The 26,474-nt window shown below is 40.7% G+C and overlaps 1 protein-coding gene across 1 annotated transcript in view; it reads left to right on the top strand.

The window, feature by feature from the left end:
• The window catches only part of Snd1 (staphylococcal nuclease and tudor domain containing 1), a 428,395-nt gene that overhangs the window by 42,682 nt on the left and 359,239 nt on the right, over positions 1 to 26,474 (top strand). Inside the window, exons 4-10 of the mRNA XM_006979374.4 lie at positions 2,662 to 2,740; positions 4,941 to 5,101; positions 5,781 to 5,872; positions 6,603 to 6,761; positions 7,990 to 8,096; positions 10,949 to 11,039; positions 24,624 to 24,737. Of these exons, the coding sequence (XP_006979436.1) occupies positions 2,662 to 2,740; positions 4,941 to 5,101; positions 5,781 to 5,872; positions 6,603 to 6,761; positions 7,990 to 8,096; positions 10,949 to 11,039; positions 24,624 to 24,737 (803 nt within the window). The remainder of the gene's footprint in view (positions 1 to 2,661; positions 2,741 to 4,940; positions 5,102 to 5,780; positions 5,873 to 6,602; positions 6,762 to 7,989; positions 8,097 to 10,948; positions 11,040 to 24,623; positions 24,738 to 26,474) is intronic.

Genomic DNA, 26,474 nt, shown 5'->3' with positions numbered 1-26,474 from the left:
GATGAATAAAATTTTTATATTATTTCTTTAAAAACAAACAAACAGAGCCGGGCGGTGGTGGCGCACGCCTTTAATCCTAGCACTCACTCGGGAGGCAGAGCCAGGCGGATCTCTGTGAGTTCGAGGCCAGCCTGGGCTACCAAGTGAGTTCCAGGAAAGGCGCAAAGCTACACAGAGAAACCCTGTCTCGAAAAACCAAAAACAAACAAACAAACAAACAAACAAAAAGACTGAGCTTATCCGGGCAGGGGTGGTGCACACCTTTAATCCCAGCACTTGGGAGGCAGAGGGAAGCGGATCTCTGAGTTTGAGGCCAGCCTGGGCTACAGAGTGAGTTCTAGGACAGGCTCCAAAGCTACACAGAGAAACCCTGTCTCGAAACCACCCCCCCCCCCCAAAAAAAAAATGAAAAAAGAAAAGGAAAAAAGACTGAGCTTAATTGTAGAAGTTTTAGAAGAGTGAATTGAGAATGGCAGTGGAGCCATCTTGTTCAGTTCTATTGGAATTTTTTTATGGAGGGTTGGGGAGTAGAACTTGTGATTAGCCTAGAACTTACTGTAGAAAGATGATTAGTCTTGACTTTTTAGGACTGGAACTTGCGATATAGATCAGGCTGCCCTGGAACTCAGAACACCTCCGCCTTCTGAGTGCTGGGATTTAAGTATATGACGCCAAGGCTTAGTCCTCTAAGATAAAATAAGATAGCTTTCTACCAACTCCAAGATACTATTCGTTTGTAACCCCCTTTATTCATAATTTGATAGATAACATCCAAGAATGAGATCCTTGGCTTCTAGATATGTTTACCTTTCTTCTTTCCTTTCTGTCTGTCACATTTTGCTGCTTCCTTTGAAGCTTCAGTCTAAGGGAATGTATTTTTCTCCTTTCAGGAGAAATATTCCGTGTTAGTTTTCTTGAAAAAAGCAGTTCAAGGAAGGGAAGGTTCGCTTAGATTTGATAGTCTGTCATGGCTGGGAAAACATGGCAGCAGGACCATGAGATGACTGGCTGATCACATCTCATCTGTGGTCAGGAAGCAGAGAGCAGTGAATGCTGGTGCTCAGCTCACTTTCTTCTTTTCCCTTTTTATTTGAACAGTGATCCCACCTGTTGTTGCCACCCAGATTGTGGGTAGCTGTTCCCTCCTCACTTTGGCCTCCCTGGAAACATCTAGAGTTGTGTCTCCTGGTGATTCTAAGTCTGCTTAAGTTGTCAATGAAGATTAACCATCACCCACTGAGAGCTCACTTTCTAAAAGTGTCAGCATTTCATAGTGTTCTGTAACAAAAAACGTTTCTGAGAGCTTGAGGATATGTTGTTGATAGTGGTTTATGGTTTCTCACTGGTTTTGCGCCTGGGCTTCTTCATTCTTTGCTATCTTCTGACTTTTTGGCCTCTTGTTGCACAACTTTTCCTTCACTGTTGCATCTTTTGACTGGACTCTCCACTCTAGAATTCTTGTGTTTTGAGGAAACCATTGTAATATTTATTAGTATTAGTGAAATCTGTGTTTGGATTTAACAGTAACCTCAGGGCAAAGGCTGAGGTTCTTAGCTGGAGAACATTGAGAATCCTTTGTATAAACATTGTTCTCAACATTTTTTGGTAGAAAAAGAAATATGCAACTTGCCTTTGTAGAGACATGTGTTTTCTAGGGACGAAGCATTAGAGATGTGTGCATTTATGTGTATGTATGTACATATACTTGTTAGTGCTTGAGGAAATCAGGATGTAGTATACCAGATAGATATAATTCTTGCAGAATTTCATTCTGTGCTGATATTACCTATCAGCTAGACTGCTGTGTTACAGTTTATCTGGGAGCTTGCTCTCTGCCATATTAAAGATTTTTATGAAGTGATTTCTGCAAAGATGTCTTCTTTTATCGTTTTAGCCGACAAAGATTTAAGAGACATACCAAGACTAAAAGCTTTTTCAATAGTATGGAAATGCAATTAATGTTTCAGGTGGAACCTAATGCTTAAGTGGAACCTTAATCAGGTTAAGTTTTATGTTTACCATCTTTTTCTTTCCTGTCCAGATGGCTGCTCTGTAAAAGAGAAAATCTAGACACTGTCAGTCAGTCTTAAGCTATGTGGCTTGTCTTAGTGGCCTTTGGAGTAGAGAATATGACATGGAGAGGAATTGGACTTTCTGGCATAAGTGTGATAGATGGCACTAAATGAGTTTATCTACCTTTTTCTAATTCCTGACTCCGCCCTGGTTGGTGATTGCACACATTATTTAATTCTCGCAGGAACCCAGTGGAGCAAGTGCAGTCCTGATTAGAGGGACTACACAGGGTACAGGAGGCTGGATGTGTGTTCAGTGGCAGGTTCATCTTCGTGGCTGTTTCCCTGAGCTACCTGGCATGTGTGAGTCTCCTGTGGCTTCAAGGATTGCTTTTGGCCTAGGAATACTCTAGAAAATTAGAAACAAAGTCCTGGGAAAAAAAAGGTTGTCCAAGAGACTAGATGTTCTGGAAGTTTCCTGAGAAGCCCAGTGCTGCATTTCTGCTGGTACCTTTCTCCACAGTATCTCCCTCCTGAAGAGTGAGGATGGAAGTGGCCCATCCTGTGGGCTGTTGCTAGCAGAGGCAGGTTTGGCTCTGGTGGTTTATTTCCTTCCTCAGATACTAATGTGGTTCATTTCCCTCCTCAGATACTAACGGGGAAAACATTGCAGAGTCACTAGTTGCAGAAGGCTTGGCCACCCGGAGAGAAGGCATGAGAGCCAATAAGTAAGTATGCAGCACTCACGACGTTCTTCTTTGAGGCACAAGAGTTGGTAGCCACTGTAAACTGTTTTACTTCATTTCCTTCCTGTTTTCCTACAAGATGGATAACCTCAGGTGCTTTAATCTCTTCTGAGATCTTCTTGCTCCTGGATTGTTTTGAGTCAGGAGGTCACTAAACATTTACTGATGGCATTTGATTTATGTATACCTCCTTTAAAAACAGACGTGGAGACTAGGCAGGTTTGTGGGTTTTTTTTGTTTTGTTTTGTTTTTTATTCATGAGTTAGTAGGTCTTAGACAATAGATATGCAATTCCAGAGTATTTACCCAGCCAGCCAGCCAGTCAGCCCAAATATTGAGCCTCAACTGTGTATTAGGGTTCTATGCACTGAGAATATAGCAGTGAGTAGACTTAGGCTGTGCTAGCATTCTAATGAGGAGATAATAAAAAGATAGGCTGTCTCATCTGGTGTAAGGAACACTGCAGTGAAAAAAAGCAGGGGGGAAAAAAGATTCTGCTTTGAATCTGTTTAATTGACAGGGCTACAGTTGTTCTGTTTTGAAGGTTAGTAAAAACTCTTTTCTGACCCTGTGGTCTTGAATCTGTAGATACTTCATTGATAGATAAAAATGTATTTGTCTAGCCAATGGCAGTGTGAACTTGTTAGAATATATACACACACACACACACACACACACACACACACACACACACACATACACATATATATATGTAAGGCTTATAGTACATAAATCATGTTCAAGTTCACTAGTATTCTCAGTAGGGTGGATTGCAGCTGGCTTTAATTAACACTTTAGTCTCTGAAAAGTGATATGCTACATCAGTAATTTGGAGGCTATAAACATGCTATTTAAAACATTAAGTCCTTGCTATGTTATATGACTGCAGTAGCCAAAGAAAAGACTTTGGATAAATATTTGCATTAGGTATACCCATGATGAGAATGAGCCAAAGGCACAGTTACACCTTTTGCCTTCTTTCTGTCCTCTGAGACTCGGGACCAGGTCAATCATCATGTACCTGCAGTCCTTTCTGATTGTAAGGAGACCTTTGCTGAACTCTGTAATTGTTGTGTGTTGCCTGTGGGAATTGGTTGAATTAAGACATTTGTTTTAGGTGGTGTTTTTGGAAGCACGCCACAGTTCTAACTTAAGGACAATTACTGGCATGATTACTGTTGCAATGTTTTTTTCTTGAGAGTTCAGTTTGCAACTGGAATGAATAAAGCCAAACCCCTTAACAGTTTCGTGCTACTGTCCCTGGAGTACTAATCCCTCCAGACTGAACATTGCTTCTTCTCAGTGTTTATACTTGCTTCTGCTTTTGCTACCCCCACAATCTAATTAAATCGGGCTACTATGAATTTTGATACCTGAATCCTCTGGCTATATTTTGGGTGAAGAGAAAGAAGAGGTACCAGAAACTTCTAGCTTGGGAAATATTAGGTTATGCTTGCTTAGACAGAAATTCCTAGAGACCAGGAGAGGAAATTCAATGTGTGTATGGCTGTGCATGGTCCCTGGTGTTTGGAATCCTGCAAAGGCCTTGTAGTTCCTTGTTTAGCTCAGATGTGATAGTAAACAGTCATTTCTGCACTACTCCCCTGCTTAAGAAGTACTTGTTGGTTTGAGATTTTCCTTTTGGGCTGTACTCCTGTTGGTTTCCTGCCTGATGAAGAAGAGGCTTATTTTCAAACTGCCATTATCTCGTTGACCTTGTTGGATGTCTAAGTAATTCTGAGCCATCATTATCTGTTACAGCAGTGCGCCCTACAGATGGCCCCAGCCTTGGTTTGTGGCTAGAGAAAGTGTTAAGGGTGGCTTACTATTTTCCCTGCGCCAAACCCTGTTGAGCTGGACCTAGCTTCTGGAATCTGGGATGCTTAAATGAATTTGTACCCCCTGGAGTGGCTCCCCTTGGAGCCATTAACTTGTTCTGTTCTGCTCACTGGCGGAAGGACTGCATGTTCTTGAGATCCCCTCATTAAATGCTCTTAGAATCTCATCTGTCCTTTGAAGGAACAAATTTGGAATTTGGAAATTGTGCTTATGGTGATTTTCTGGTTAAATAAATGCCTTGGAATCTTTTAAGGGAGAAGGTACTGAAGAAACCACCTGGCAAAGAGCTGCAGAGTTGTTTGTGAACTCAGTAACCACAGCTTGTTTGTCTTTCATGTCCCAGCCCCGAGCAGAACCGGCTTTCAGAGTGTGAGGAACAAGCAAAAGCATCGAAGAAAGGGATGTGGAGTGAGGGGAACGGTTCACACACCATCCGGGACCTCAAGTATACCATTGAGAACCCAAGGCATTTCGTGGACTCACACCACCAGAAGCCTGTCAATGGTGAGGAGGGCAGGGAAAGGCAGGCAGACTCAGAGTGATCTCTTGCTGTTTGCTCTCTTTGATTTTTGGGGTTTATAAGATTTAGTGAGTCTTTCTTTTGCTTGCTTAGTATCCAAAGGGAATCCTTAAGGGTTAGAGAACACTGGAGCACTTGGGAAGGGCTTTGAGTTGGTTCACAAAGTTTACTACAGGAATGTGTAGCAGAGGCTAGCCCTATACTGTTGCTGATTGTAAGCTGTTAGTATTTTGCACTTTGTGTATTTTCTGTTCCCTCAAGACTACTTAAAACTAACCCTGAAACTTGGAGGTAGAAACATAATCCATATACGTGTAAACATATAAACATATTTATATGTTAAATAGTTTTTGTTAGTTTGGGCCTTTACTGACTACAGATTTAAAAAAAATATAAGCAAGCCCAATGTAGGTTACTAGTTATTTTGTGAGCATCCTAGATTTTGGAGAGAGTTTCATGAGGTCTTAGTAGGTTCAGAAGACAGAAAAGCAGCTTTGCTTTGTGTTCTCCTGGACTCATCCCAGTGTTTTTTCCACTTCTGTGAGGGAGGCTTCTCAGGTTTTTTGGAGGGAGAGGAGATGGGTTAGGTATAAGTAGCTTGGGTATTGTATAGCTCTGGGACAACTTTCTCTAATGATCAAAGATATTTGTTCTGTCATTCAGCTATCATCGAGCATGTTCGAGATGGCAGTGTGGTCCGGGCCCTGCTCCTCCCAGATCACTACCTTGTTACCGTCATGCTGTCAGGGATTAAGGTTAGAGCACATATTGGGCTACACAGTGGGTTTGGGACTGTGGGAGTATACAGTAATAGGTTGGTTTCTCTGCCTAGGGACTTGGGATCGACCCTTCTTCCTACATTGGACAGAGGGCTTTATAGTTATTTTGGTTTAAGCTCATCATGAGACAGTTCTATTAGAATTCAAGTAATTAAGGTCTGTTTGGTATGGGGCACTGTTGGAGATGTGAAGCTAGGAGAAAAGGGCAGGAGGCATGAGTGGCTCTGAAGCTTGCTGGCTAGGAATTGAATTCATGCAATACCCACATGTGCTTAAAAATGAGGGAGCCGGGTGGTGGTGGCGCACACCTTTAATCCCAACACTCGGGAGGCAGAGGCAGGTGGATCTCTGTGAGTTCGAGGTCAGCCTGGTCTACAAAGCGGGTTCCAGGACAGGCTCCAAAGCTACACAGAGAAACCCTGTCTCGGCGGGAAAAAAATCGGGCATTGAAAACAGGGTAGCCTGATTCTTTCTTGTTAAGGGGACATTTTCAAAGGAAATTAAAATGCTTCCCCACATGGTATGTTTCCTTTACCTTTAGCAAGAAGCTTGATTGGTCTGGTTGTTTTAAAGATGGTCAGAAGAACAGTTTTTAGAACTCCCTGAGCTTTGGCTGTGGTCTTCATGTCCCTTGGAGACCTGATGTGGGTGGAGGGCATCTGGCTCTCCTTAAGCTTCATTCCTCATCATCCTTACTCTCCTTTAGTGCCCAACTTTTCGGCGAGAAGCAGATGGTAGTGAAACACCAGAGCCTTTTGCTGCAGAAGCCAAGTTTTTCACGGAGTCGAGACTGCTTCAGAGAGATGTTCAGATTATTCTGGAGAGCTGTCACAATCAGAACATTCTGGGTACCATCCTTCATCCAGTGAGTGTGCCCTGCAGACTGGGTTGGATGGGTCTGCCACGTATTCAGTTTGCTGCTCTTTCTCTCCTTGCAACATTATCTCAGATTTTGGCAGAATTTTTAAATTTTACTTTTGGTATTATTATTTAATGACTTGAGCCTTTTCTGTTTAGATACCATTTGTCATGTAGTTGCACAAATCAGTGAATTGAGCTTGTAGGGAATTAATCTCAAATATTCCTGGCTTCATAAAGGGAAGTCTTTAAGTGTGAAAGTTGCCGGTGGAAGGCTGGGGTTGTCCACATCCTGCGGAAGTGGGGGAGTGGGATCGGGGAGGTTCATGTAGGTCTAGGAGTCAGCTATCCTGAAGTATTGGCACATTAGTCAGGAGGAGACTGATAAATGGAAAAATTATTTCCTGAATTTTAATCTTTAACTATTTACCTTCTAATTCTGGTTTGAGTGGGAACTAGGTTTTTTTTTTTTGTTTGTTTGTTTGTTCGTTTTAAATGTGGACGGAGTTTGACCCGCTTGTGCACTTTGATAAATGTGTTATTTTTGCACAGGAAGTGACCTTGCTATGTGAAAACTAAGTTGATTTTCACTATTGTAATGGAGATATAACACACAGTTAATCTACTGTTACTTTTCCAGTCAGATGACTCCCACGATGGCAGCTGTAGAAGGCTGGGAGGCTTGGTTTGCAGGGTGCCAAGGTCATGTCTGTTTCTTCTGGAGTGCTGACTCTCTGGCCATGCCCTGCCAGATGGTTTTCTGTGTCACAGTAGAATATGAATTGTTATTCACCAGGAAAAATGTGGCTTGTGCTTTTCCCACTCAGTCTGTTCTTCAGCTTTCTGCTTCTGAAAAGGGGAGAAAGTGCTGATTCTTAGGGGCAGAGAAGAATAAGGAGTAATCTTCTAAAGATTAACATCCTCCTCTGGCCCCAAGAAGAGCTATTGAAATGTCAATTCCATTCAGTGCCACTAACATTTATTCTGCTCCTGTTAAGTAGAGTTGCTGTGCTGGGTGTTGTTGGGATATGAGGGCAAGGCTGCTGAAAGGAGTCTTACAATGGCATCCCATGTCTTGGGTGTGATTTCTTAGTTAGAGAACCTACTTTTTCCTATTTTAGAAAATTTGAAGTACCAGCTAGATAGTTCTGTGTTTGCTGTGTCAGAAACAGAAGAGTGATTTCTTGGGGCAATGATGTGTGATCGTGTCTGTCTTCTTGTGCCTTGTTTCTTAGAATGGTAACATCACTGAGCTGCTCCTGAAGGAAGGCTTTGCACGCTGTGTGGACTGGTCAATTGCAGTTTACACCCGGGGTGCAGAAAAGCTGAGGGCAGCTGAGAGGTAAGGCCTGCCAGGGCACCTTGCTAAGTATTCAGGGAAAGAGTCTGGCCATGTTCTCTTCCCCCATCTGTGGTATTGCCTGTTTATTTCAGTAAAGGAATCGGGAAATGCCTAGAGAAGGTGGGCTATCATATGGAGTACTCAAACATTAACTTTTAGGTCTAGGTTAGTTAATGCTGGGGAGTAAGGGCTTAGGATATGTCTGTGGGTGTGTACATGCCACAGTGTGCAGAACTCAGAGGACAACTTGTGTTGAGTTGGTTCTTTCTTCCCATCACATGGGTCCTGGGGATTGAGCTCAGGTCATTAGCATGGTGGCAAGCACTTTTACCGATCAAGCTATCTCGCCAGCCCACCTTAATTGATTTACTTTAAGGAGATTTTTGTTATTGTTGTTTGTTTGTTTGTTTGTTTATCGAGACAGAGAATTTGTCTAACAGCTTCCTGGAGCTCACTCTGTAGACTAGGCTGGCCTCAACCTTACAGAGATCCTCCTGCCTCTGCCTCCCGAGTGCTGGGAATACAGGCGTGGGCCACCACCACCTGACTCTTTTTAAATGTTTTTAAGTCACTTTTCTCTAGATTCCTCTCTTAAGTGTTCTGTTTTAGGTGTTTGAAATGAAACGAACTGGAGACTCATTTCAACAAGACGAGAGCTATGTTAGAGAGGTGGAACCTGTGGGTCTTAACTAGAACCAGCGCATAGCAGCTGATTGCTCTGATGTATTTGCAAGTGTGTTTAAATTATACGTGCTAATACATTCCTGTGGTGATGATAACCTTCCACAAGACATGACGTTCTAAAGACTGGTAGCTTGTTCAGGAATCAAGGTCATGAGGAGCTAGATGTTTAGCTGAACTCACATTTGGTAGAGTAGATGGAAGAAAATACAGCAGGCACCTGGAATTACTGAAAGGGAACAATGCCATGCAAACCTGAACCTCCAGTTCCACAACAGTGGTGAGCAGAAGTAGAAATTTGAGTCTTTGTGACAGTGGACTGTCCTTAAGTTTCCTGGCATAGAACCTTAGCTCAGAATCTTAAAATTACACTGGTTTTGTTAATTTGCTTTTTATCATTCAGATATACAACTAAGGAAAAAGAAAAAGAAAAAAAAAAAGAATGATTCTAGTACTCGTTAGGTCTTTTCTGAGGACTTTTACATCCTTCTGAATTTATAAGCAGAGACATTTGCAAGTTTTTCTGGAAACATATTTTAATCTGCGTCATTTGATAGGATATGTTTGACAAATCTATCTTGTCTGATGAAAAGCCAGAGGGTTTACTTAACTTTTTAAAAGTTATATATTGTCTGGCAGTGGTGGTGTATGCCTTTAATCCCAGCACTTGGGAGGCAGAGGCAGGTGGGTCTCTGTGAGTTTGAGGCCAGCCTGATCTATAGAGGGAGTTCCAGGACTGGCTCCAAAGCTACACAGAGAAATTCTGGAAAAACAAAACAAAACGCTGTATATTGTGCCATAATTTAATTGGAAAGATACAGTAGCCTTATACATGATAAAATGCTTTAAATACTTGTGATTATTCTATTATGCTCAATTTCTTTCTTGCTTTGGTTCAGAAACTTCTATTTTCTACTCATTGCTGCTCTAAGTTCTTATTTTGGTTGATAAATTTTCTTGACATTTGTTTCAGTTCCTGCCTGTCTTTGAAGACAGTGAGTACAATTAAAATAATATCTATGTTTTCTAACAGCTGTAGGAGACTATAGATTTTTTAAAGTCACTGCAATACAGACTTAGATCAGAGAATACAAATCATATCTCACTGCATGATTGCATCCCATATCTGAGCTACTTGTATTGTGGGTACAATTATATTCTCTCTGTGGAAATGCTTTATATATTTTACAACTACTACATCCTTCTTTGTCTTTTTTCTATTTTAGTGCAGCTTAAAAGAATGGTTGCAATACTGTTCTCAGAAATAATAGTTCTTTCCCACTGCACATGCATCCACTATTCATAAATAGTTTAAAGCAGCTGTTCATTGATTGTTTTTTTTTTTTTTTAATCTTTGCACATATTCGATTTCCCACTCTAGGTCTGACTCAGGAAATAATCTACTGGGTTTAGTATTTTGAAATGAATTTCTGACAACATGGTTTTGAAGTTTCATTAATGAAAATCTGCAGATTTTGTCTTATTTTTCAAGTACAATTTCGATAGATATACTGTGTTGTTGATGTTTTCTGACTTGAATCTGGTAGCTGGTAACCCTTTTACAATTCAGATGGCAATCAGGCAGACCTCTTAGTCTTTAAAAATGTTTTCATGTGTATCTTCTTGTTTAAGAAAATAGTTGCTCTGGCCGGGCAGTGGTGGTGCTCGCCTTTAATCCTAGCACTTGGGAGGCAGAGGCAGGCGGATCTCTGTGAGTTTGAGGCCAGCCTGGACTACAAAGTGAATTCCAGGACAGGACAGCCAGTGCTGTTACACAGAGAAACCCCGACTCAAAAAACAAACAAACAAAAGAATAAAAATGAAAAGAAAATAATTGCTCTGTATTGTAGTACTCAGTCAGAAGATACTAGATAAAGTAAAGGGTTAATTATTTAGGGGACCTGTGCTCTCTGAGCTCTGACAGTTGAATACTGGGATCTCAGTGGGCCGTTCGTAAGTTTATTAGGACCCTGCATCTTTTTTTTTCTATTTGCTGCACACATTACATTTGTAGTCAGGTTTTGTTCAGGTTTAACTATGGTCTTTCTTCTGGATCTGTCCACGGGGTAGGGTAGTAGGATTTTCTTGTATTACCTGCTCCTGCAGTGCTGCTGGGGTCACGTGAAATGGACTGGTCTGTGAATGATCTTGTGTTCTTGCTTTGTTGCCAGGTTTGCCAAGGAGCGCAGGCTGAGAATATGGAGAGACTATGTGGCTCCTACTGCTAATTTGGACCAAAAGGACAAGCAGTTTGTTGCCAAGGTGAGTCATTCTTAGCATTTTGATATGCCGAGTAGACATCGCCAGGCCAGTGGTAATACCAGAATCTGAGTAATTAGAAATGCTGTCGCTTTTGACTATTTCAAGAGAAGCTTCCCCACTGTGTGTGTGTGTGTGTGTGTGTGTGTGTGTGTGTGTGTGTTGTATTGTTTCTCATTGTAAATTAGAGTAAGTTCATTATAAGTTCTCAGATTAAATTGTAGGCATTACTAGCTCAAAATAGCTCTCATATTTGAGATACCTTTTTATTTGCTTTGCTTTACAACTGGCACTCTGGGATTTCCTGTGTCCTCAGTTTTCTCTTCATTCTTTCTGGAACTATTGTGGTTTCAATATTTTTCCTGCCCTGAATTCTTTATTGGCTGATGTGTATTGGGGTGGATTGCTTGCTTCTCAGGGAACTAGAGCTGTTGAATAAATTAAGTGGTTATATCACCAGTACTGTGCAAAAGATTTTCCTTTTAAGGTTTCAGTAATTTGAGTGGTAGAGTTCTATACTTTCCCAAATCCTATGAAGCTTTCAGTCTGTTTTTGCTTTTGCTAAGAGGCACTGAAGATTTTGTCTATTTATAGGTAAAGGGTGGTTAAATATCCTCACTTGTGGACAGTGACTGTCTTCATCACTTAACCATGAATTTAGGTTGGAAAGTCACTAGGTGGCACTGTCAGCTTGAGAAATCCCCAAACTATCTTAAAATGGTAAAATTCTGAGGAATTGGCTGATTTGTTCTCTCTCTCTCTTTCCCTCTCTCTCTCCTCTCTCTTCTTTCTCTGCGCCTTCCTGCCAGCCAGCCTGTCTGTCTATCTCTGTCTTACCATGCTCAAAGTACTGGGTTACCAAGCTCAGCTGGCCTCTTCCCCTCCGTAGCAAGTGTCTAAGTAGCTGTTAGGTGACGGTAATCATTCTCGTTAGTGCACATGAACTGGGTTTGTCCAAGGGGACACAGTCCCCAGTGCATCTTCCATATCTTGGAATGGACCTTTGCTTCCTTTCTCTGATGAATATGCTGTTGTGCACTTGGACATGGGCTGTTTTGCCATCTTGAAGCTCATTTAGTTTTGTTTATATGTCTTATAAGGAAGACTGTATCTACGCAAAGGATGACCATCTGCTCAGCAGGGAAATGGGTCTTCAGTATGCTAACATCACTGAGAGGCTATGATACCAGTGATATAGATGAAAGATGCCCCTAGCAGATCCTACTGATTGGGGAACTAAGGGGTTGCTAGTGAGGAAAGAATTCTAAAGAAGTAAACAGTTGGAACTAATAGCCTTGACTTTTTTTTTTTTTTTTTTTTTTTTTTTTTTTTTTTTTTTTTGAGGCAGGGTCTCACTCTTGTTGTTGATATTTGCTTCCATCTTGCAATTGTCCTTGCTCAGCTTCAGGATGCTCGGATTACAGGGACATGTTTATCTTAAATGTGACTCTGTTGTCAACTTGAAAAGGGAAAAATGGCTCTTTTAACATTCTTCTACTTTTTAAGTTCGGGACTCTTTGCTCTCTGGGTTTTGTTTTTTAAACAGAATGAGTATTTTAATCACTCCATTGAATTTTTATTTATTATGCTGTCCAAGTGGGGTTTATGAAGGATAACCATCTCTCTAGAACCTTGATGTAAATTTAGGTCATTTGAATAGTCATCTACTTAGAAAATTATCTTTATGGATAGAAAAAAAGACTTTATGTTTTCTTGAGTTTTAAAAATTCTTGAGCATCATTTTGGTGTGTGAAAAAGGGCCAAGCACAGAGAAGGTAAGCAAAGCCCACATTCTTCTTGAAGGGTTGTAATAGAGCTTTGCCTCTCCACTCGGCTCTTCATACTGCCCATCTCAAGATTGGCAAACCATGGGCCCATGCATCAAGCATGGCTCTGCCCTTAGTCGTGCATGGCTTGTGGATTTTATAAAGGAAAAGACTGTTGTGTGGCATGTGAAAGCTCTGTGAAATTAAGCTTCACTGTCATGAGTAAATGGGGGTATAGCCAGGTGTACTTGTTAGAGCACTGTCTGTGGCTCTTTTTCTTCTTTGTAGACAGTCTCATTATGTAGACAGGCTGGCCTCGAACTCACAGACATCCACTTGCCTCTGCCTCCCAAATGCTAGGTTAAAAGGCTTGTGCTGCCATGCTTGCTAGTGGCTCTTCATACCCTACTATCAGATTGTTACTGGGGTATGTAGTTGGTACTGAGCTGTTGAATCAGTTGCAGAGCATGAAATATGTACTATCTGGCCCCTTACATAAAATATGATGGGCCTTGAGCTGTGCAAATTGTGTCTGTGCTTTTCTCATTGTTGTGACCAAATATCTGACAGAAAACTTGAGAGAGGAGTGGTGTGTTCTGGCTGATGGCATCCTGGCTGGACAGGCCTGGCCCCAGCACTAGCTTGTGCATGGAGTTAGTAGCATGTGGCAGGCTCTGCACAGGGGCCGGAATAGGAAGCAGAGAGTTTAGATCAGATTTGAACCACCAGTGTATATAACCTTCAAGGCCCACTAGTGACCTACATCTGCCAAATAAATGCCACCTTGCAAGGGTCCTCTAGCCACCCAAATCAATACCGTCATCTGGGGACCAAGCATCGAAACATCAGCCTGTAGGGGACATTACACACTCAAACTGTACCACTCACCTTGCTCAGAGAACCTTGATGAGACATGAGGAGCTTGAGAGGAATACAGTCCAGGTAGTTCTTTCATGAAGAAAGAATGGCTCAAAAAGGAACAGTGTTTGGTACAAGCTTATTATCTACTGCAGATTGGCAGCCGCTTTGTTTGTTTGAGACGAAGTCTATTTTAGTTGTAATTTTGAGCTCATGATCCCTCTGCCTCTACCCGCCACGTGCTGGGCTTATAGGCATGTGCCACCATGCCTGGCCATGTCAACTGCTTGGAACATTTGGCTCTTTCATATTTCTGAATACAAGGTTTATTTATTATTTCTTCTTTGTAAGCATAACTCCTTTCTTTCATTCCGTGAAAGAAAATATATTTAGATTTCTCATGCAAATACAGATATTCACATGGACGTACACACGGTCTTCCCCATTTTCCAGTATGATTATGATTTTAAATTAATAGTATTTATCTTGTAAATGCTAATTACTTTATTAAGAGCTATATTACATAGTAAAGCTAATTTTCATTTCCTATACTTTTTGTTTTCCCTGGAGTTAGTAATTTTTGAAAACATTTACATGCACATATATTATACATATTATTAATTCAACTCTCAAATTCTCTACCTGTCTAAATTTTTTTCTCAAAACATTCATTCGGTTTGCTGATCTTTCTTCAGTACTTCTGTCTTGAGATGTAGGCAGTGCTGCTCTTGGACTGATTGACTGCTCTTTCTCCCATGATGAGTTTCACCTTTAGATTTCATCGTAGGAGTTTTCTTTGCCTTCCTCTCAGATTAGGACTATGCTTGCTGGATCCTGTGGCTTTTTCTTGTTGATTTGCTGTATCACTTTGGTGGCACATTTGTTCTCTAACTTCATGAGAACAGACTGCTTGAGGTAAAGTTTTGAAGCTATTCCTCTCTATTTCCCATAACCACTCACTTGATAGTCAGTGGGTATGTATCAGATGCCGTTTCCCATGAGAATTGATACAGTATTGCTCAGTTGTCATTTAGTTTCTAGGGTTTTGTTGTTGTTTGTCTTGTGATCTGAAATGACTGATATTTTCATCCATGTATGAGTCTTTTTCTCTCTAGAAGGAATTACCAAAATCTTTTTAAGCCTAGTATTCCGTCACGTCATAATGACGTGACATTGTGCTTCAGTGTTTAGACCTAAACTGCTTTGTTATCTTTCATATATTTTCTCTATTTTTCCTTTGTCTAGAACTCCTCTCATTTGGATGCCATACCTTGTGGCTAGTGTTTGGATCTTTCCTTCTTATTTTCTTTGTTTTTAAAAAATGTTTTATTGTTTGAGGTGAAGGTTGTATTTGATCACCTGGGCTTGCCTTGAACTTGAGATCCTCCAAAGTGCTGGGACTGTAGGCATGTATGACCTTTCTTTCTCTTTGTCTCTCATTTATCCTTTTCATTTCTGTGAATTTCTTTTGTTCTGTGAATGAATCTCTTCTATTATTGCTATTTAAAAATCAAAATTCCAGAATCTGTTTCATGTTCTCTCCTACTCTCTTGAGAAATACCTTTAATTGTTTTGCAGTTCCCTCCATGTTCTCTTGTTGGTTATTTTGGCTCCTTATTTTTTTGTATTAGAGGCGCCTCAGTTATTTGATAGACCTTGGTTGTCACATTTAAGAATAAGGTTTTAATACTAGGTTGTAAGGATTGGAACTGTGTGGATGTGGGGCATATGTCTTGAAATTTAGCAGCTATTTCAGAGAGTTGAAGCCAGTCCTGGTGTCCAGCCCCTTGGTTGTTACTTAAGATGCCTGATTTTTAGTTCCTGAGTCTTTCTGGGCATCTGGGGTTAGGGAGTGGGGCTCTGTTATATGTATCAGATTGACTGTTCAGTTTCCTCACTTCTGGCTCAGGATTGGCTTTTATGAACCCATGGAGTCAGAGCCCACCAACTCTCAGGGTCTTACTCCAGTATCTACCTCTCCAGTTATCTGTATATTCTTGAGCTTATTATGTAAATAGATGACTAGGGATGTTAAACACATCAATTAAAATTTTTTTATTTAAAAAATAATTGGAGAAGGAATCAAAATAAGTGTTTGGGGGACTGGAGAGATGGCTCAGAGGTTGAGAGCAAAGGCTGCTCTTTCAGAGGTCCTGAGTTCAATTCCCAGCAACCACATGGTGGTTCACAACCATCTGTAATAAGATCTGGTGCCCTCTTTTGGCCTGAAGGGATATATGCAGGCAGAATACTGTATACATAATAAATAAATAAATCTTAAAAAAAAAAAAGAAAGGAAAAGAAACACACAATAAGTGTTTGGTTGAACTTCCTTAATTGGTACCTAATATCCCGTTGTGATGCTGTACCATCATTTATTTAACCAGTCTCCAGAAGGTTGCTGTTCATGTAAGCTGGTAATTTTCCTCATATTTAGAAAGTGTAGTGAATATCTGTAAATGATAGTTATTGGCTTGGAGGTGGTTAGAACATATTTGCAAATAGGTCTTTAGCAATATTACCTGATAGAAGCAAGCTTGGTTTCTAATATTTGTCTGAAGAAGGATTGACCAACTTCTTCTGAAAGGAACTCAAAATAAATATCTTATGCTTGGCAGGCCACTGCTTGTTGTAACCCCAAACCAACTGTGACTTGGCAGTCATTTGTAAACAATTGAAAATGTTAAGAGGTGGGAGTGTGGCTCAGTGGTAAAATGTTTGCCAAGCATGTGTGTGGGCCTAGTTTAATCCTTAGTGCCATTTCCATGACCTCCTGCATTACCCCCAACCCCAAACAAAAGAAAGGTGTGTTAATAATGCCCAGTAAGTTTTCAAGGAAGCCGAACAAAGGCCCTCACACCCACAGGCCTGTCAATCAATTCCAAACAGGGCTCTTTCTTCTGTAGTTACCAGGTTTAAAGGCACTAATTGTATAGAACACAACTAAAATAACCAGAAGTCCTTACAAGGGTGACTCTTGACCTCTTCATCAGGATGCTTTGATGTCTGATAGTTGATTTCTGGAGAGCTTTAGATGAGTGTTTGTCAAAAGGTTCACTGTGAGAAATCTGAAACTCAACTAAGGATTTTCTTGATACTTGTGGCCTGTTGAAAGATTGGTTTCCATCATCTGCTTAAGCGGTTTTATCCCTCAAAGAAAGAGCTCCAAAGGAGGGCTCTCCTTGTCTCTCCAGGTTAGCAGAGAAGCATGTTCCTTTCACAGCGATTAGCTGAGTCTGCCTGAGACTTTTGTGCCTGTTGTGGCCTGCCAGTTCCCTGCCTGCCTTCCCTGTGGCGTTTTAGCTGATCTGTGCAGTTTGTAGCCATATGGTCCCCTGAGCACGTGGCTTGGCTTCCCTGTCCCTACTGCTGGATCTGTGGGCATTGCAGATTTCACAGACCTGAATAGCACTGTTGGGGGGAGGGGAAAAAGAGCTTGTCTTCTCACTGCCTTGCTTGTTAGAGACCTCATGTTAGTTCTCTAATAACATAAACAAATAGCACCCCACTTTGTGCTTTGAAAAGATGTAAAACTACTCAAACTCCATCCTTCAAGCTTATCGTTTGAGACTTTTGCCTGAAGAGCCCAGGTAGTTGGCTGGCAGTGGTAGCCATGACCAGCATTGGAGATCAGGTTGTATGGTAGATAGCTATGGATATAGCATGGATCTGCTAGAATGCAATCATTTAGTTAGCATGGAATTGATTTTACCCCAATATTGCTGTGTTTCTAGTTCAAGAGTTATTTAGCATTATAGCTGAGATTCCCTACCCCGATTTATTTATTTTCTTGGAGAATTCATCCAAATAGGTTTACTGTGGCATCTCCTTATAGTTTTGCTTTTCATTAACTTTAGTGATTAGTGGTGTTGAGTCTGTGCTTGTCATCTGTTTGTGTAGTCTGCTTTAGGGAAATGTCAAAGTCCTCTACCTGTTTTTCAGTTTTTAAAAATGGTTTAGAGTGCTGGGTATTGAACCCAGTGTTTTTGTCCATTTTTAATTGCACTGCTTGGTTTTGTTGTTGTAGAGTTTTAGGGATTTTTCAAATATTCTGGGTATTAACTCTTTGTCAGATGCATAGTTTAGAAATATCATCTCATATTTTATAGGTTGCTCTTTTACTGTTAGTTCTACTTTTGGAGCACAGTGGTTATTTTTGTTTATTTATTTTTAATTTTTAGGCAATCCAATTTGGTTTTATATCTAATAGATCATTGCTAGATGCAAAACAGTGAAGTTTTTGCTCTGTGAATTTCTTCTAAGATTTAAGTTTCATAATTAAGCCATGGATCCAGTTTGAATCAGTTTTTAGTGTGGCACTAGGTGAGGATCTAGCTCATTCGTTCATGTCTCTAGCTTCCTGGTATCATTTGTTGCAGACTGTCTTTCTTCACTTACGAATCTCCATCCTTGTCAGTGGCCTTTTGACCACATATGCAAAGGTCCGTTCTTGCACTATTCCATTGTCTGAATTGCAAGTCTTTGACAGTCAGTCCTGTATGCTTTCCGTATCGTAGCTTTGGAGTAAGTTTTAAGATAAACAAGCATGCATCATCCAGTTTTGTTCTTTTGCCTATTTAGGGGTCCTTTGAGATCCAGTATGAATTTTGTTATGGTTTTTCCTATTTGTGCAAGCCAAAATCAAACCAATGAACAACCCGTCAAACCTCTTTTGTTGCTCATTTAAGTGGTACATATAGTAAAACTTGAAGGATACACACAAATTGGCTTGTTATCTTACTTTGTTTTCTTGTCACTGTGATAAAATACCCTGACAAACAATTTGTTGGAGAGAGAGCTCACAATTCAACATATAGTCCATCACCAGGGAAGGCAAGGTAGGAGTTTGACAAAACTTGTCACGTTGCATTTGCACTCAAGAAAACAGTGGACTTCCCTGACTCTTCTAGCTTAAAGTACCAAACTCTGCCACATTCTCGTCACAAAATATTTTCAGTGGCTTAAGAAACCTCAGTTAGATTTATCTCAGCAGCAACCCCACTTCTGCTACTGATTTCTCTCCTAGCTTCTTTTCCCTTGCTGTGCTAAAACTCTGACTAAAATCAGCTACTGGAGGTTTATTTAGCTTAGTTTATTTAGCAGGGAATTTGTTTTAGTAAGAGTGTGAGGGGACTAGTCTTACTGTATCCACAGTGAGAACAAGATAACAACGAATCCATGCATGCCAGTGCCCAGCTCCTTCTCTTCCTTTTCATTCTGTCCAGGGGATGGTGGGATTGGGGGTGATGATCTTCCCACCTTGGTTAACCCACTTAAGAAAATGCCTTACAGGTATGCTCAGGAACTCATCTCTTGGTTGGTTCTAGATTGTGTCAAATTGACAGCAGTATTACACATAAGGATTACGTGTAAATGAGTGAAACATTGCATTTTAAGGGAAAAGAAAGCAAAAGTAATTACATTTGGAATTTTGATAGGATTGTATTAAATTCACAAATTGACAAAATCAACAAACAACCCACCCCAAATAATATTTACATATTGTCAATATTAGATCTTCTAATCCATAATCATGGGATGTGTTTCTGTTTATCTTTGTTGTCTAACAGTTTTTATATGTATATGTGATATGTGCATGTGTACATGCATGTGCAGGCCAGAAGTTGAATTACCATCAGTTAGGTAAAATGGCTAGCCACCAAACGCCTGCAATTTTCTTGTTTCTGCTTCCTGGTACTGGGATTATAGGCATGTACTGCCACACTTGGCTTTTGACACGGTGTTGTGGGGGCAGGGCTGATCTCAACCGAGGCCTTCATGCTTGCACAAGGAGCACTTTGCCTACTAAGCTGTTCTTCCAACTCCTTCAACAATGCTTTATAGTTTGCATTATATAAGGTTTTTGTTTTTTTACTTCGTGGTTATGGTTATTCTTAAGCATTTTGTTCTTTGTGATGCTTGCTATTGGGGATGAAATTCAGATGTTATTGCTAATGTATAGAAATAACTGATTTTGTTTCCACTACTTTATTAATTCATTTGTTGGTTTAATATTTGTAGAATCCTTGGGTTTCTTCATGTGTTTTGTGAGCAGTATAATTTTATTATTTTAATTTTTATGCCTTTTATTTGTTTTCTTGCCTAATTTCTAGTTTTATACTGAGTGGAAGTGGCTCTTTGATAAACTTTGAAGCAAAGATACTTAATATGTTTGGTGTGATCTAAACTGGCCAGTATATTCTCATGCAGTCATACAGAGACATCAGAAAACAAAGAAATGAAAAAATTGTCACTAGTCTGACCTTATCAAAGGCCTGCATGAGGCAAGGAAGTTGTAGGGATGGTTTGGCTGGAACATTAGCCTCCAGTGCAGCACATGGGCTAAGGCTTGTGGAATTTCATTAGTGCTACAGCTGGCAGATATGAATGGGAAGATCTTAGGAGGGTTCGTAGGATGATTGCAGAATAGACCATGCCAAGAGTCCACGTATTACTGTTCATTGCCACCCTAATGTATTTTGGTATTTTACGTGAGTGTACTGCATTTGTTACAATTAATGAACCAATACTAATTTGTGGGTATTAATTAAAGTCATTATTTTACTTAGATTTCTTGTAATGTCTTTTTTCTCTTTCAGTAACATTAAATTTGCTTATTTTACTTCCTTACAGCATGTCAGACTCTCCGTGTTTTCCTTGTGACCTTGATTGTTTTGAGGAGCAGTGAGGTATTTTGTAGGATGTTGCCCATAGAAATTTTGTCTGATGTGTGCTTTCCTTTTAGTTATCTATGGTGGTATGTGATATGACTGTGCTTAGTTGGCTTGTACCAGGATATTGTTGTGATTATTAACTTTTTTTTTTGGTTTTTCGAGATAGGATTTCTCTGTGTAGTTTTGGTGCCTATCCTGGATCTTGCTCTGTAGACCTGGCTTCGAACTCACAGAGATCCTCCTGGCTCTGCCTCCCTAGTGCTGGGATTAAAGGCGTGCGCCACCACTGCCCAGCTAGCTTTTTTTTTTTTTTTAAAGCAAGATTGCATGTATCCTTCTGTGATGAACTAGGGAGAATGGACGTAAGCACACAATGCTAGGGTGCAGGAGAAACTGCCGGATGTCCGGTATCAGTGAGGTAAAGGGTGTGTGTCTCCTTTCCAGTGGTCTCGTCAAAGGGCACTCTGGTCTGAGTGGAGAAGCCCTGTTTTGGTTGGTGCTTGCTTTGCTTCTTTCTGTACCGAGATTGGTAGTAGTGTGAGAGCTGTTGTTGGACATGGCTGGGGTGCGGTTGGGAGGGCGTCTGTAGCTGAGAAAGCTGTTGGAAGGCTTTGTCATTTGATGCTAAGAAGCCAAATAGCAGCAGCCCCTGGCCTCGCAGTTAGCATTGTGGGGGGCTGTGCAGATAGGCAGTATGGCAGGGGGCCAAAGAAAGGGATCAGCACTTCTTTTCCCTGACACAGCTCTGTAGTTCTCCTGACTTGTGGTAGCCTTTAGCCTATATCTTACCATCACGAAGACATTTTTCCTGTTACAACTGGGCTTCAAGTGATGTGGAAGGAATTGGATTTAGTGCATGTAATGTTGAGTCCAGATGGTGACTTGTTCCTTATAGATTTCTGCTCCTGAGCCTTGGGTGATCTCTTGGTGCATTTACATGAGGATGGCTTGGTTAGAGATCTGTAACTTGTAGTGAAAGAGAGCCATGGGAGCATACTTCAGTTATCCTGAAGAACAGCTTCCTGAGAAACAGAGCTGTTCCAGTGTAGTCTGTATAACTGAGCTGATGAGCAGGCTTTGGATAGGAATTCACTCTGCTGCATTTTACTTATTGCACAGTGTGTGTCTATACCCAGTATTTTATTGCTTCTTCCACGTTTCTGTAAGCAATTGCTTTTTTTCTGGGCAGTAATGACACAGTTTACAGAGAAGTAGAAAACCATACCTCCCCCCAACTTCCTTTCTTCCCTCCTGCTCTCCCTCTGAAAGCTACGCCTTACATCCTTGGCAGCGCCGGAGTGCGCAGTTCTGAAGAGGAGGTTGCTAATCAGGGATATGCCGAGCAGAGAGTCTGCTGCTGTGGCCTAAAATTTAAGCTTCAAAAACCATTTGCTGCTGTCACTAACATGTTCGAAGGGGTAACGAACACCAACTTTGTCACAGGGGATGCTTAGATCTTCACATTCTGGAATCAGGGTGAAGGTGCGACACTGTGATACTCCCCCCTGGTGTCATTGCTCTCTGAGCATGCTTGGAAGCCAGGGCTGTCAAGATATTCTCATGTCTTAGTATGGGGAAGTTCTGTATGTTTTTGGCAACTGACAATTTAATAAGAGTTAATTTGAGTTTGAGAGGAAGTACAGATCTGTCCAAGAGTAAGATTTTGGAAATATTGTGAGACGTGTGCATTTGAGATGACTGAAGATTACCTTGTTTTTCTTTCGTTATCCTTTCGAAGGAGTTACTAACTGGTATAGTGGCTGTTCTGCTTGGTATGGCTTAGAGGAGTCTTTTCTTCTCTGGTTTGCAGTTAGAAGAGCAGATAGCACAAATGGTGGAGCCCATATCCCTCAGGTGTTCTGTCATCCATTTTCTTGTCACATAAATTCTCATCCTTTTGAAGGAGAGAGACAGGTCACTGGACTTTTTCTTCTGGGGCCTGTTGTCCACTCTTGACAGCTTTGGGAACGTATTCTGTTGCCATGAGGAACTTTTCTTGGCATTAATATGTCTAGATGGTAACAGACATAAGATTTTTCTCTTTTGGTTTCTGTAACTGAATCTATTTTTTTAGTTGTATCTTCAAGGCAGTATCTAAGTACCTCATGGGCTTTTTATTTATGTAGGAAGCTCTTGGATTTGGAGGGTCTTATACCTTTTGATACTACCCGGTTCTGGTAACCAGCCCTAACTTAGTCCTGGTTTGCCTTCATGTTATATATATATATATATATATATTTTATTGTCTCTGATCTTAAAGTTTCTCTGGCCAGGAGAATTTTTGGTTCTGACTTTCTGGGTTTTAGAGTTTAGCTTTCTTAACTCAAATCTATCTTACGGATATAGTAAAATGACTATGGCCACTTGAAATTGTCTTTTGCTGCATTCAGAGCTGTAAGTTAATCTTAACATATAGCAGATAAATAATAATTCCTAATTTCCTTTAGTCTGGGTTAGACCCTTCATTATCTTTCTGACTGCTGGGCTTTTCTTCCTGTGACTTCCGTTACTCATCATGATCAAACTCAGATCTTTCCTTCTGCCAGCTATAGTCAGCCTTCTATGGAGGGACACACAGCTTGGTTCTGACTGGCTTCTTTTCCTTCTTCCTGTTTGATGGTACTTAGCTACTGTCATTTTCTGTCCTGCATATTTTCTAACTTGTTTTTTCTTGTTCTAAAGATTGTCCCTTAGAGTATTCCTTATTTCACCCATTTATTTATTCATATATTTATTTGTTTGTTTGTTTGTTTGTTTATGGTATGTGATTGGCTGGTTCTTTGTAAAGGTGGAGAAGAGCTGTTTTTGGATGAGTCTGCAAATAATTGGATATATGCTGTGCTGAAGAATCTTAGGCCTTCCAAGAAACAGGCCTCCTTTAAGATACTTCACAGTGTGCTGTCCATCATGGCAATGAACTGTCTAGCTGCTTTTGTTTCGTGCATAAAAGAGAAAAGGAATTTTGCCAGTCTTCCCTCCTTTTGTGGCAGTTGACCCCATAGTCACCACCTGGTGGTTCCTGGTGGGGGCCTGATTGAAGCATAGAGGAGTCTGGTTTTCACTCTGCAGATGGAATGGATGGGAACAATATTTTGTAGTCAGCAGCTACCTTGTAATGCTTACAAGGAAAGAAGAAGAAAAAAATTCCCATACAGCTTTGAAACAACGAGGTCTGGATATAATTGGGTGGATTGTTGACTACTGGCCGTATTATAGGTTCTGGTTATAGCTGTGATGTGGTACTGTCCCAGTGTGAATGGCATTTTATTCTGTACACACTGGTGGGATGTTCTAACCTTCACAGAAGAATATTTGTGCTTTTGCCCTTCAAATAGATATCCTTGTATCCCAGACTGGAAGCTAATCGTTTTCAGCTGAGAGTGGGGTGCAATGTTAATGATTTTCGGTTTCTAAAATCAGACGTGTCCATAGTAGCATTCTAAAAAGATGGCTTGTAGAGAAGCTGAGGTAATATTTTTGCAATTTAATGTTTCTGCTGTGAGATTAACAGCTAAGCAGCTCCTTCCCTGAGCTGAAATGACAGTTCTTTTTGTCCTTCACTTGTCTTTGATTTTTCTGCTCTCTATTGGGGTATCTTGTTTAGATTTTTTCTCACCTTTTTCTAATCCAACCCTTGCCTCTGAAGGTAGGATTTTTGATTTTTAGTTTTAAACTTGCATCAAGAAAATTTTCAGTACAGACTGGATTTAGTGTGTTGGATTTTTTTAAGTTTTTATTCTTTTTTTTTTGTTTTTTGTTTTTTCAAGACAGGGTTTCTCTGTGTAGCTTTGCGCCTTTCCTGGAACTCACTTTGGAGACCAGGCTGGCCTCGAACTCACAGAGATCCGCGTGCCTCTGCCTCCCGAGTGCTGGGATTAAAGGCGTGCGCCACCACTGCCCGGCTAAGTTTTTATTCTTAAATAGAGTTTTTTACTGTCTAGCCCTGGATGTCTCATTTTGGAATTTACAGTATAGCCCTCCCTGGCCTCAAGTTCATAGCAAGCTCATTGCATCTACCTCCTGAGATCGATTGTAGGTGTGAACCATCACACCTGGCTCAGATTCCTAGTTTTTCAGCTCTATAGTTAAGCACAAGAAATAAAATTCATCATCTTTATGAATGAAACAGCTTCTGTCTTATTAAGAGATTATTATAAGGTCTTTGGAAATTGATTACCACAGATGGCTGCTTATCTCACCTTTTGTATCTGCCTGTGGTGGCCTGGTTCTTTGCTGTGTGATGAGGACCCTTGAAGCCAGTTTAAGCATTGTTGCCTTCTTACTTGCAGGTAATGCAGGTATTGAATGCTGATGCCATTGTTGTGAAGCTGAATTCTGGAGTCTACAAGACCATCCACCTGTCGAGCATCCGACCACCAAGGTTGGAGGGAGACAACGTACAGGTGAGACCAAGGAAGTGTATTCGTGACTTTTCTATTACTGTGATAGAAACACCATGACTGAGACAGCCTCTAGAAGGAAGGGTTTCTTTGCCATACGGTTTTAGAGGAACATGATTCTGTCATGGTGGGAAACATGGCAGCAAGCAGCAACGGCGGTAGGAACTGGATGCTCACATCTTGACTGCACACACGGGTTGGGAGTTGGGGTGGGGGTGTAAGAACATGCACACATGCCACGAGGCTTTGGAATGTCAAAGCCTACACCCAGTTACATACTTCTTCTAGCAAGCTATCTCTTAGATTTCCCTAAAATAGTGCCACCAGCCGAGGACCAGGTGTTCAAATACATGAACCTAGGGAGGACATTCTCAATGAAATCACTCAGGAAGGTTCAAGTAGAGAAGCCAGAAAATTGGTTAAATATAATACTTAGATGTGAAAATGCCACCACAGACAGATACAAAAAGTGAGATAAGTCTTTGACATTCTGCAGATATTATGCCTTTATATTTGTAGCCCAAACCACAGCCTCTGCTCTACTCCATTTCAAATTGTTACTATTGGCACTCCTCCCAGGGAGCTGGAGAGCAGTTAGGATTGGGAATATTTGAGACAGTGGGTGAATTTTATTTGAAGAAGATCTTAACATTTCTGAGAGAATAAGATGGAGAAATTTTGTACCCGACTTACATAGTAACAGGGCCTATTTTTGATGGTCATTTTGGTTTGGTAGTTCCTTATGTTTTTGCTTTAGGAAAGAAAAAATGAATGTGTATGTATATGCTCCTTGGGGTCACCTGCTTACCTTTTACAGTTGTTAACTATACTATTTGTATTGTTTTGTACTATTTGCTAAGTTTGGGCTGAATGAGTGCTTGCCTGACTATATGACTGGAGTGTGTATGTCAGTTCTAAGAAATTATGCTTTGGATGAAATTCCAGCAATAGTTGGTCTTCAGTGTGCAGGTCGGTAGTTTATGGTTAGATTTCATGATGATTTTCTTCCTATCATGCTGAGATTTGATGTGGTAGGGATGAGGATAGAGGTTGAGTATTTTCTTGGGTTTGCTTATGTCTTGCTTTAAGGCCATCACTCTTGCTCCTGGTACTTCCCTCTGATAACCTAAGGGTTCATGTTGACTGGTTATAGAATTAGGCCCTTGGCAAGAGCGAGTGCCAGAGGGCACTTTTTAGAAGTTAAACATCATGATTGAAGTTAGTGTTGTGGATTGTCCACTTTTTTTTTATTTACCTCATTTGTGGTTCTAAAGATGTGAAATTTGCACTTCCATTGTTTTGTGCACACACATGTTGTAGCGCACTTACAAACTGAGTTTCAAAGCCTGTTTCCATTTGTGTGGGAGTTTATAGAAAGCCCTGAAGAGTAAAATCAAAATATCATGATTGTCTTTTGAGTCAGATCATGCATAAAAAACACATACAGGATGGGTGATTTCAATGTCTGGCCAATCAGTTCATTTGCTCTCTTTTTTTCTTTGTAGAGGAGGCAGTTTAGTGCAGCCAACAGTACCGTGGTAAGGTTGAGAATTTAAATGCATGAAAGCTTAGGAATGCCAGAATGAGGTTGTCTCAGTGACTGTAGCTGTGCCTCATTGCACAGAGTAAATATACATCTCCAATTTGATCAGGATTGGGAATCGTCCACGATTCTGCATCTGTGCCCTACAGTTGGAATTAAGGTTCCCACAGCAACCACAACTTTGAAATTCTTGAATG

The sequence above is a fragment of the Peromyscus maniculatus genome, chromosome 3 (genome assembly GCF_049852395.1).
Source record: "Peromyscus maniculatus bairdii isolate BWxNUB_F1_BW_parent chromosome 3, HU_Pman_BW_mat_3.1, whole genome shotgun sequence".
Classification (NCBI taxonomy): domain Eukaryota; kingdom Metazoa; phylum Chordata; class Mammalia; order Rodentia; family Cricetidae; genus Peromyscus; species Peromyscus maniculatus.
This window is presented reverse-complemented; position numbering and strand designations above follow the sequence as displayed.